General features: G+C 40.2%; 1 protein-coding gene across 6 annotated transcripts in view; it reads right to left on the minus strand.

Annotated features, from left to right (window-relative positions):
• The window catches only part of CCDC18 (coiled-coil domain containing 18), a 143,778-nt gene that overhangs the window by 82,699 nt on the left and 47,632 nt on the right, over nucleotides 1-13,447 (minus strand). For all 6 annotated transcript variants that reach the window (XM_079776995.1, XM_079776993.1, XM_079776994.1 and 3 more), the window contains one exon: nucleotides 13,037-13,197. In XM_079776995.1, the coding sequence (XP_079633121.1) occupies nucleotides 13,037-13,197 (161 nt within the window). The remainder of the gene's footprint in view (nucleotides 1-13,036; nucleotides 13,198-13,447) is intronic.

A 13,447-nucleotide genomic window follows, 5' to 3' on the forward strand; every position in this document is an offset into this window, starting at 1 on the left:
AACAATCCTATAATTTCTATGGAACCACAAAAGACTCCAAATAGCCAAAGCAATCTTGAAAAAGAACAAAGCTTGGAGGCACTATGCTTCCTGATTTCAAACTATATTACAAAGCCATAATATTAAAAACAGTATGGTACCACATAAATTAACAGAACAGAATAAAGAGCCCAAGAATAAATCCATGCATACATGACAAATTAATTTATAAAGGGGCTAAGAATATACAATGGAAAAAAGGACAGTCTCTTTAATAAACGGTGTTAGGAAAACTTGACAGTAACATGCAAAAGAATAAAACTGGACCACTATCTTACACCACACAAAATCAGCTAAAAATGGATTAAAAACTTGAACATAAGACCTAAAACTATAAAAATCCTAGAAGAAAACAGGGAGTAAACTTCTTAAACTCTATTTTGGTGATGCAAAGGCAACAAAAGCAAAAATAAACAAGTAGGACTATATCAAATTAAATGCTTTTGTACAGCAAAAGAAACCATCAACAAAATGAAAAGGAAATGTATAAAATGAAACAATATATTTGCAAATCATATATCTGATAAGGGGTTAATATCCAAAATATATAAAGAATTCATACAATTCAATAACAAAAAACAAACAAACAATCCAATTAAAAAATGGTCAGAAGATCTAAATAGACATTTTCCAGAGAAGACACACAGATGGCCAACAGGCACATGGAAAGGTGCTCAACGTCATCAATCATTAAAGAAATGCAAATCAAAACCCTAATGAGATATCACTCACATCTATTAGAATGCTTATTATGAAAAAGACTAGAATTAACAAGTGTTGGTGAGGATTTAGAGAAAAGGGAATCCTGCCAAAACCGGTTTGGCTCAGTGGATAGAGCGTCGGTCTGCGGACTGACAGGTCCCAGGTTCGATTCTGGTCAAGGGCATGTACATTGGTTGCGGGCACATCCCGATAGGGGGTGTGCAGGAGGCAGCTGGTCGATGTTTCTCTCTCATTGATGTTTCTGGCTCTCTGTCTCTCTCCCTTCCTCTCTGTGAAAAATCAATAAAATATATTTTAAAAAAAAACTTTAGAGAAAAGGGAATCCTTGTATAATATTGGTGGGAATATAAATTGGTGCTGCCCCTAAAGAGAACAGTATGGAGATTACTCAAAAAATTAAAAAGAGAGAGAACCAAGATGGCAGCATAGGTGAACACCTGTAATTGCTGCCTCTCACAACCACATCAAAACTACAACTTAAAGACAAAACAACAATCATCCAAAACCACGGGAAAGCTGGCTGAGTGGAAGTTCTACAATGAGAAGGAAAGAAAAAAGCGCACTGAGATTGGTAGGAGGTGCAGAGATACAGAGGTGCAGAGGCTCACGCAAAACAGGCTGGCAACTGGGTGCACTGTTGTTGTTTTTTTCAATTGGGAGGGAGATACAAGCTCTGAACTCCAGTTCCAGGTGAGACTCTGGGGACCCAGACTAATACGGGAAGAAAATGGACTGTCTGGCATCGGGCTGGAACACAAGGGTGGCTTTCTCTCAGAGGTGCTCAAGTGATCATAGTTCCTGAACTGGGGCTCAGGACGCAGCAGGGCTGACTTGCAGCCATTGTTGTTTGCTCCGCCCTGGTGATTCCCAGAGACCCTGCCCCTCCCAATTTACAACCCCACCCAAGCTGTGCACAGCAGCTTTTGCACATGAATGGCCTGTCCTTTCGCAGCCTAAAACCTAACAAACTGCAGCTGAGTCAGAGAGCTCCAAAGCTTCCAAAAGAAGGCCCAAAGAGCAACAGCAGCAGCCTGCCTTGCTTCACAGCTAGGCCTCATCTGGGCACTTCCAAACCCCAAACAAAGAGGAGGAATCTGCAGATCTCTCTGTAGCTCCTGCTGGGTGGCCCGAGCCAGTGGATGACTTTGCACCTCCTTGGAGATCCAAGAGCAAGTGTACACAGTGGTCGGTGTGAGACCATACCAGATTACAACTCTTCACATAAGCGACACACTCAAGGCGCAGACTCAGTGAGCACCAAAGCCCCACTGAAGCAAAACCTGCCCCATAAGGGTGTCTCCAGCACAGCAGTTCTTCCATTGTAGACACAGCTGTTCCTCACAGACAATTGGCCTGGAGGTCAATTCCTCCCAGTGATACCAACAGCAATCAAGGCTCAACTACAACAGGACTGTGCATACAGCCCAGAAAGGGGTGCACCAAGAGTGTACACCTCAGGTGATTGGGGAGGCTGAGCCACTGAGCCCTATAGGACACCTAGCACACAAAGCCACTCTATCAACTCAGGGAAGCAGCCAAAATGTGGAGACAAAAAACATGTCACAAATGAAAGAAATAAAGGAAAGCAAACTACTGGATATAAAGTTCAAAACCATAGTTATAAGGTTACTCAAGAATCTTCTAGAAACCTCCAAGGGACTTAGTGAGACCTTCAAAAATCTTAATGAGAATACCAAAAAAGTGGAAAAGGACCAGTCAGAAATTAAGCATACACTGACTGAAATCCTCTCTAATAAAATGGTAATATGCAAATTAACCATCACTCCGCTACATAGGCCACGCCCACCAGCCAAGCCACTCCCACCAGCCAATCAGGGCGGGTATGCAAATTAACCCCAATCCAAGATGGCTACAGCCACATAGAGCAAGGTTTCCCAGGTAACAGAGGAAGCCAAGCTTTCCATAGCCGTTGCAGGCCTAAGCCTCCACTCAAGCTACAAAGTTTCAATTATAGAAGTTAAACAAATTCAAACAAATGGCGGCAGAATGGAGCTTGAGAGAGCAGGCCAGGGTTGCCGGCGGCAACAGGGGAAGCAAAGCTTTCCCCACACCCTGGCCGGGCCCACCCGCTTAAGGCTACAAAGTTTCAATTGTAGAAGGTGAATTAACTGCCACAAAAATGGCTGCCGCCCCAGGCTACAAAGTTTCAATTGAAGAAGGAAAATAAATTCCAGATACCAGGGCCTCCCCTTGGGTTGCCAGGGGGTGTGGCCTGCCTGCAAACCACCACAGGCCCCGCTCTCAGGCCGCACCACACCCCAAGGGAACCCCCACCCTTATCTGTGACACCCTTCAGGGCAAACCAGCTGGCCCCCACCCGTGCACCAGGCCTCTATCCTATCTAATAAGAGAGTAATATACAGATTGATCATCACTGCAACACACAATATAGCTGCCCCCATGTGGTCAAAGATCCTGCCCCCATGTGGACACAAGATGGCCATCACAAGATGGCCAGCAGGAGAGGGCAGTTGGGAGGCATCCGGCCTGCAAAGGAGGGCAGTTGAGAGGGACCAAGCCTGCAAGGGAGGGCAGTTGAGAGGGACCAGGCTTGCAAGGGAGGGCAGTTGGAGGTGATCAACCCTGTAGGAGAGGGCAGTTAGGGGTGACCAGGCCGACAGAGTAGGGAAGTTGGGGGCAAACAGGCTGGCAGCGAAGTGGTTAAGGGGTGATCAGGCTGGCAGGCAGAAGCGGTTAGGGGCAATCAGGAAGGGAGGCAGGCAAGCAGTTGGGAGCCAGCAGTCCTGGATCATTAGAGGGATGTCCGACTGCCCTCCAGGAGTCCCAGATTGGAGAGGGTACAGGCTGGGCTGAGGGACAACCCTCCGCCGTGCACGAATTTCGTGCACCGGGCTTCTAGTAAAGAATAATATACAGAGATTCAAGAGTAGACTAGAGGATCGCAAGAATCAAGTCCAAGATTTGAAATACGAGGAAGCAAAAAAACACCCACCCGGCAGAGCAAAAAGATAAAAGAATTCAAAAACATGAAGATAGAAGGAACCAAGATGGCGACAAAGTTAAACAACTAAACTGCCACCGAGCACAACAATTTCAAAAATACAACTAAAAGACAAAGCGTCTACCACCCAGAACCACAGGAAAGCTGGCTGAATGGTAGATTTACAACTAAGAAGGAAAAAGAAAGAACAAACGCGGAAGGGCTGAGGTACGGAGGCGCACGAAGCGAGCTGGTGGCGGGCGATGGGACGCGCGGCTTTTTTTCCAACCCGAAAAGAGACAAGCTCCCGATCACTCTGAAATCCAGTTTCTGGGGACGCGCGGGGGACCCAGACACCTACAGGGAGAAGCTGGACTCTCAGCCATCGTGTCAGAAAGTGAGAGTGACTTTCTTGCAGAGGTGCGCCCAGCAATTAGTGTTTACTGCGCTGGAGCGTGGGACACAGGGACTTGGAAACGGGAAAGGCAAAAAAGGCAGACTAGCAGCCATTGCTGTTTGCCACGCCCTAGGCTAGTGACGCCCTGAGACCCCGCCCCGCCCTGAGACCCGCCCCGCACATTCTGCAAACCTGCCCAGGCTCCAAACAGCAGCTTTTGCATATAAATGGCCTGCCCTGTGGCCGCTTAACCAAATAAACTGCAGCTCCAGTCAGACTGCTCCAAAACCACTCAAGCAAAGAGGAGAGAACTGCAGTTTTTGCTGTAATTCCTGCTGAGTGGCCTCAGACAGTAGCTGACCTGCACCCCATTGGAGATCCAGAAACGAGGGCATCTAGTGGTCGGTATGAGACGACACCAGATTTCAACCACTTGCATAAGAGACACATTCAAGAGACAGACTCAGTGAGTGCCAAAGCCCTACTTCAACAAGTCCCGGCCCATAAACGTGTCTCCAGCACACCAATTCTTCCTTTATAAGACACAGCGGGTCCTCACAGCCAATTGGCCTGGAGGTCAATTCCTCCCAGTGACACCAACAACAATCAAGACTTAACTACAATAAGGCTGTACACACAGTCCACAAAGGGGTGCACCAAGAGCGTCCACCTCAGGTAACTGGGAAGCTGACCCGTTGAACCAATAGGACACAATAGCTACCCTACCAACTCAGGGAAGCAGCAAAAATGAAAATGAGGAGGCAAGGAAACAGATCCCAAACAAAAGAAATGGAGGAGAACAAACGAATGGACATAGAGTTCAAAACCACAGTTATAAGGTTTTTCAAGAATTTCATGGAAATGGCCGATGAATTTAATGAGACCCTCGAGGATATGAAAATGGTCCCACTAGAAATGAAATATACACTGACTGAAATAAAAAATATTATACAGAGACCCAGCAGCAGACTAGAGGAACGCAAGAATCAAGTCAAAGATTTGGAATACAAAGAGGCAAAGGACACGCCTCCAGAAAAGCAAGAAGAGAAGAGAATTCAGAAAGTAGAAGATAGTGTTAGAAGCCTCTGGGACAACCTCAAGTGTACCAGCATCCAAATTTTGGGGGTGCCAGAAGAAGAGAGAGAGCAAGACGCTGAAAACCTATTTGAAGAAATAATGACCAAAAACTTCCCCCACCTGGTAAAAGAAATAGACTTACAAGTCCAGGATGCGCACAGAACCTCAAACAAAAGGAATCCAAAGAGGACCACACCAAGACACATCATAATTAAAATGCCAAGGGCAAAAGACAAAGAGAGAATCTTACAAGCAGCAAGAGAAAAACAGTTAGTTACTTACAAGGGAACACCCATACGATTATCAGCTGATTTCTCAACAGAAACTATGCAGGCCAGACGGGAATGGCAAGAAATATTCAAAGTGATGAATAGCAAGAACCTACAACCAAGACTACTCTACCCAGCAAAGTTATCATTCAGAATTGAAGGGCAGATAAAGAGTTTCACAGATAAGAAAAAGCTAAAGGAGTTCATCACCACCAAACCAGTATTATATGAAATGCTCAAAGGTATTCTTTAAAAAGAGGAAAAAGAAGAAAAAAGTAAAGATAAAAATTATGAACAACAAATACATACCTATCAACAAGTGAATCTAAAAGTCAAGTGAATTAAAAATGTGAAGAACAGAATAGACTGATGAACATAATAGAATCAGGGGCATAGAATGGGAGTGGATTGATAATTCTCAGGGGAAGGGGGTGTCTGTGTGGGGGGTATGGGAAGAGACTAGACAATATCATACACCTATGGATAAGGATAGCGAGGGGGGGAGGTAAGGGCAGAGGGAAGGGTGGGAACTGGGAGGAGGGGAGATATGGGGGGGAAAGGAGAAACAATTGTAATAATCTGAACAATAAAGATTTATTAACAATGAAAAAAATATATATATATATATGAAGATAGTGTAAGGAGCCTCTGGGAAATCTTCAAGAGTACCAATATCCGAATTATGGGGGTGCCAAAAGGAGAGAGAGAGCAAGATATTGAAAACCTATTGAAGAAATAATGACAGGAAACTTCCCCTACCTGGTGAAAGAAATAGACTTACAAGTCCAGGAAGCACACAGAACCCCAAACAAAAGGAACCCAAAGAAGACCACACCAAGACACATCATAATTAAAATGCCAAGGGCAAAAGACAAAGAGAGAATCTTAAAAGCAGCAAGAGAAAAACAGTTAGTTACCTACAAGGGAGTACCCATACGACTGTCAGCTAATTTCTCAACAGAAACTATGCAGGCCAGACGGGAATGGCAAGAAATATTCAAAGTGATGAATAGCAAGAACCTACAACCAAGATTACTCTACCCAGCAAAGCTATTATTTAGAATTGAAGGTCAGATAAAGAGCTTCACAGACAAGAAAAATCTAAAGTTCATCACCACCAAACCAGTATTATATGAAATGCTGAAAGGTATTCTTTTTTTTGGTTTGTTTTTAATATATTTTATTGATATTTTACAGAGAGGAAGAGAGAGGGATAGAGAGTTAGAAACATCGATGGGAGGAAACATTGATCAGCTGCCTCCTGCACACCTCCTACTGGAGATGTGCCCACAACCAAAGTACATGCCCTTGACTGGAATCGAACCTGGGACCTTTCAGTCTGCAGGTCAACGCTCTATCCACTGAGCAAAACTGGTTAGGGCTGAAAGGTATTCTTTAAGAAGAGGAAGAAGAAGAAAAAGGTAATGATAAAAATTATAAACAACAAAGTGACAACAAATACATATCTATAAACAAGTGAATCTAAAAATCAAGTGAAAAAAATCTGATTAACAGAGATAAACGACATAGAGACCAAAGAAACAATACAAAAGATCAACAAAACCAAGAGCTGGTTCTTTGAAGGATAAACAAGATTGATGAACCTCTAGCCAAGCTCACCAAGAAGCAAAGAGAGAGGACCCAAATAAACAATATCAGAAATGAAAGAGGTGAAATAACAACAGACCCCACAGAAATACAAAGGATTGTTAAAAAATACTACGAACAACTTTATTCCAACAAACTGGATAACCTGGAGGAAATGGACATATTCCTAGAAAAATATAACCTTCCAAAACTCAATCAGGAAGAATCCAAACAGCTCAATAGGCCAATAACTATGAAAGAAATTGAAGCAGTCATCAAAAAGCTTCCGGCAAACAAAAGCCCAGGGCCAGATGGCTTCACAGGGGAGTGTTACCAAATATTCAAGGAAGAACTAAAACCTATCCTCCTCAGACTATTCCAAAAAATTCAAGAGGAAGGAACACTTCCAAGCTCCTTCTATGAAGCCAGCATCACCCTAATACCAAAACCAGATAAAGACAACACGATGAAAGAGAATTACAGGCCAATATCCCTCATGAACATAGATGCCAAAATCCTCAACAAAATTCTAGCAAATCAGATCCAGCAATACATCAGAAAGATCATACACCATGACCAAGTAGGATTTATCCCAGGAATGCAAGGATGGTACAATATCCACAAATCAATAAATGTGATACATCACATAAACAAACTGATCGATAAAAATCACATAGTCATATCAATTGATGCAGAAAAAGCATTTTAAAAATCCAACACCCTTTCTTGATAAAAACTCTCAACAAGGTGGAAACAGAAGGATCATACCTCAACATAATAAAAGCTATATATGATAAACCCACAGCAAACATCATACTCAATGGGCAAAAACTAAAACCATTTCCCCTACAAACAGGAACAAGACAGGGATGCCCACTCTCACCACTCCTGTTTGACATAGTACTGGAAGTATTAGTCATTACAATTAGACAAGAAGAAGAAGAAATAAAAGGCATCCAAATTGGAAAAGAAGAAGTAAAGCTGTCCTTATTTGCAGATGACATGATATTGTACATAAAAAACCTGAAAGACTCCATCAAAAAACTAATAGACTTAATAAATGAATTCGGCAATGTAGCAGGATACAAAATTAACGCCAAGAAATCTATGGCATTTCTATACACCAATAGTGAACTTACAGAAAGAGAGACTAAAAAAGCAATCCCATTTACCATAGCACCAAAAAAATTAAGATACCTAGGAATAAACTTAACTAAGGAGGTAAAAGACCTATATGCGGAAAACTACAGGACACTGAAAAAAGAGACAGAGGAAGATATAAACAGATGGAAGAACATACCATGTTCATGGATTGGTAGAATCAACATCATTAAAATGTCCATACTACCCAAAGCAATCTATAGATTCAATGCACTCCCCATTAAAATACCAACGGCATATTTCACAGATTTAGAAAAAACTCTCCAAAAATTCATCTGGAATAAAAAAAAAGACCCCGAATAGCCACAGCAATCCTGAGAAAGAAGAATAAAGTAGGAGGGATCTCAATACCAGATTTCAAGCTGTATTACAAAGCCACTGTTCTCAAAACAGCATGGTACTGGCAGAACAGACATATAGATCAATGGAATAGAATAGAGAATCCAGATATCAACCCAAACCACTATGCTCAATTAATATTTGACAAAGGAGGCATGAACATACAATGGAGTCAAGACAGTCTCTTCAATAAATGGTGTTGGGAAAATTGGACAGATACATGCAAAAAAATGAAACTAGATCACCAACTTACACCGTACACAAAAATAAGCTCAAAATGGATACAGGACTTAAACATAAGATGGGAAACCATAAAAATACTAGAGGAATCCACATATCTCAGACATATGCCAAATCTCAGACATATGCCAAAGGAACTTCTTCACTGATACTGCTCCTAGGGCAAAATCTCAGACATATGCCAAAGGAACTTCTTCACTGATACTGCTCCTAGGGCAATTGAAGCTAAAGAGAAAATAAACAAATGGGACTACATCAAAATAAAAAGCTTTTTCACGGCAAAAGAAACTATCAACAAAACAACAAGAAAGCCCACTGTATGGGAGAACATATTTGCAAATGTTATCACTGATAAAGGTTTAATCTCCAACATCTACAGGCAACTTATACAACTTAATAAAAGAAAGATTAATGATCCAATAAAAAAAAGGGGCAACGGACCTAAATAGAATCTTTTCTAAAGAAGACAGAAGGAAGGCCAAGAGACACATCAAAACATGCTCAAAGTCACTAATTATCCGAGAGATGCAAATCAAAACGACAATACACAATATGGTACCATCTCACACCTGAATGGCTATTATCAACAAATCAACAAACAACAAGTGTTGGCGAGGATGCGGAGAAAAAGGAACCCTGGTGCACTGCTGGTGGGAATGTAGACTGATGCAGCCACTGTGGAGAACAGTATGGAGTTTCCTCAAAAACTAAAAATGGAACTCCCATTTGACCCAGTAATCCCACTCCTAGGAATATATCCTAAGAAACTAGAAACACCAATAAGAAAGGATATATGCACCCCTATGTTCATAGCAGCACAATTTACAATAGCTAAGATTTGGAAACAGCCTAGGTGCCCATCAGCAGATGACTGGATCAGAAAACTATGGTACATCTACACAATGGAATACTATGCTGCCATAAAAAAGAAGGAATTCTTACCATTTGCAGCAACCTGGATGGAACTGGAGAACATTATGCTAAGTGGAATAAGCCAGCCAATGAAAGAAAAATTCCACATGATCTCACTCATTTGTGGATAATAAAGACCATTATAAACTGATGAACAAAGAGATAGATACAGAGGCAGTAAAGCATCAAACAGACTGTCAAATTACAGCGGGAAGGTTAGGGAGAGGTGGGGGAATAAGAGATCAACCGAAGGACTTGTATGCATGCATATAAGCATAACCAATGGACGCAAAACTCTGGGGGGTGAGGGAATGTATGGGAGTGGGGTGGGTGGGAGCAATGGTAAGATATGTACACATATAATACCTTAATTAAAAAATGGAGAAAAAAAAGATTATAATAAACCACATTTGGGAAAATTAAATAATAAATAAAAATAAAAATAGAACTACCATATGACCCAGCAATTTCACTTCTGGGTATTTATCTAAAGAAAACTAAATCACTGTCTTGAAAATATATCTGCACTCCTATGTTCACCGCAGCATTATTTACAATAGCCAAAACATAGAAGTAACCTAAGTAGCCATTGACAGATAAATGGATAAATAAAACGTGTGTATATACAACGGAATATTATTTAGCCATAAAAAGAAGGGAAATCATATCATCTGTTACAATATGAATTGACCTTGAGGGCATGAGGCTAAACAAAATAAGTCAGACAGAGAAAGACAAATACTGTGTGATCTCACTTATATGTGGAATCTAAAATAAAACAAAGATACAGAGAACAAATGGGTGGTTGCCAGAGGCGGATGGGCGGCAGATGGGGGAGTGCAAAGGGTGAAGGTGGTCAAGAGGTACTGGGGATGTAATGTACAGCATGGTGACTGTAGTTAATAATACTGTACAGTGCACTTGAAAATTGCTAAAAGAGGTGATCTTAGAAGTTCTCATCACAAGAAAAAAAATCTGTAACTTTGTGTGGTGATGGATATTGACTTATCTGGTAATCACTTCATAATAACTTGTATATACAGATATTAAATCATTATGTTGGACAGCTAAAACTAATACAACGTTATATGTGATTTATATCCCAATAAAAAAGCTGGAGCTGCTATATTAGTTTGGGACAAACTAATCTTCACTATAAAGTACATAAGCAGGAATAAAAACAGACATGTACTATAATAATGGGGTCCATTCAACAAGAAGACATAATAATCTTAAATGTGTAACTATATTATCTTCAAAATATCAGCAGCAAAGACTGACAGAATTAAAGGAATAAATTAACAAACCAGCATGTAAATATGAAGATTTTAATACTACTCTCTCAGTAATTGACAAAACAAGTACACAAAACTTTTTTATTTTTTATTTTTTTGTAAACTGATCTTTTTTAAAAAATATATATTTTTATTGATTTTTTGCAGAGAGGAAGGGAGAGGGATAGAGAGCTAGAAATATAGATGAGAGAGAAACATCGACCAGCTGCCTCCTGCACACTTCTACTGGGTATGTGCCTGCAACCAATGTACATGCCTTTGACCGGAATTGAACCTGGGACCTTTCAGTCCGCAGACCGACGCTCTATCCACTGAGCCAAACCGGTTTCGGCCACAAAACTTTTTTATTAAGGATAAAAAAGACTTAACACCATCAACCAATTTCACATGATTGACATTCAAAAGAACATTCCACCAGCCCTGGCCTGGTAGCACAGTTGATTAGAGCATCATCCTGATACACCAAGGTTGCAGGTTTGATCCCCGGTCAGAGAACACACAAGAAACAACCAAGGAATGCATAAATAAATGGAACTACTGATGTTTCTCTCTCTCTCTTTCTCTCTCTCAATTCTAAAACCAATTTTAAAAATACGCTAAAAAAAAAAGAGAGAACACACTGCACTCAAAAATTATAGAATACTAGTACTTATTAATTTTTGTCAAATGCATCTGGAACATTCAACTATACACTGACTAATATACCAAGCCTCAAAACAGTATTTATAAAATTAAATCCAGTTCACTCACGAATTAAGCTGTTTAATGGAAACAACCTAATGTCTACCACTAATAACAGATATCTGAAAAGTCCCTAAATATATGGAAATAAACACACACAAGAGATATAAAGTATCTGAAATGAAAGTACAATATGTATCTTTAAATACTTACATTAGAAAATAAGTTAAAATAAACTTTAAGAGATGAACAAGAATAGATCAATCTACAGACAAATGGTAGGGGAGGGGGGGTTAGAGAGCAACCAAAGGACTTGTATGCATGCATATTAGCATAACCAATGGACACAGACACTGGGGCGGTGGGGGCTTGCCTGGGGTGAGAATGGCTGGGGGAGGGGTCAATTGGGGAAAAAGGAGACATATGTAAAACTTTATAGACAATAAATAATAATAATAATAATAATAATAATAATTAATAAATAAAAATAAACTTAAGAAAAGTTGGAAAAAAGAAAAGAAAATTAAATGTAAAGTAAACTGGGAAGGAGTAAAAAGTACTGATTGTGGTGATTGTAACAATGGTATATAAACATGAAAAACAAACAAATTGTATCAAGTGTTTGTTTTAGGGGAATATTTTATTGTAAGGAAATTTTACTTTAATAAAGTACTTTGGGGGGGGGAGTTAATTCTCACCTGAGGATATTTTTTTCATTGATTTTTAAGGAGAGTGGAAGAGAGGGAAAGACAGAGAGAAACATCGAGAGAGAAACATCAATGTGAGAGAAACACAGGGATTGGCTGCCTCCTGCCTGAGCCCTGACCAGGGGCCAGGCAGGCGGGGAGCCTGCAACCAAGATACATGCCCTTGACAGGAATCGAACTTGGGACCCTTGGATCCACAGGCCGACGCTCTATCAGCTGAGCCAAATGGGCTAGGGCTAAAGTACATTTTTTAAAAATATATAATTTTATTGATTTCAAAGAGGAAGGGAGAGGGAGAGAGAGAGATTGAAACATCAATGATGAGAGAGAATCACCAATCGGCCGCCTCCCACATGCCACCCCCAGTGGTGTTCAAGCCTAAAACCTAGGCATGTGCCCCTGACAGGAATTGAACCCGGGACCCTCCAAGTCCTCTGAGCCAAACCGGCAAGGGCTAAAGTACATTTTTAAAGAATGATGCAAAGTTTAAGAATTTTGAAATAATTTTTGCTGTCTTATCAATCCATAACTAGTAATAACAGATTATTTAATATGTTTGATAATAGTTGGTAAGCCATTTATTTTTTAAAAATTATCAGAGAACTCTGATCATAATTTATTTAAAAAATTCAATAAAATATACTCACCTACTTGACTAGTTCCTAGTTTTACAGGTTCTGTTTCTAAACTATGTAATTTGCCATTTTCTTTGTTGTCATTACGAGAAATAAGACTCTGAGATAATTGATTTGCAGTTAGATTTGCCTGAAGCTTTTGAATTTCTGCCTCTTTTATTGCAAGCTTAATCCTAGCACAGAGAAAAGAAGTCAAAAAATATTAGAAAGGTTCTATAAAAATATCTCATATTATTTTTTACCTTTCAAGATGGAAAAAATTTAAAACTGATATTAGTCAACTATTGGGCAGGATATGCAAATTATTTTCTAAGACTGATTGGACTATAAACTGGTTCAGTTACTTTAGAAACTTAGTGATACCTAGTAAAATTGAAAATGTACACGCTATGACTCAGATTTTCACTTTTAGGAATATACACT

Source organism: Cnephaeus nilssonii (assembly GCF_951640355.1).
Source record: "Cnephaeus nilssonii genome assembly, chromosome: 7".
NCBI classification, from domain to species: domain Eukaryota; kingdom Metazoa; phylum Chordata; class Mammalia; order Chiroptera; family Vespertilionidae; genus Cnephaeus; species Cnephaeus nilssonii.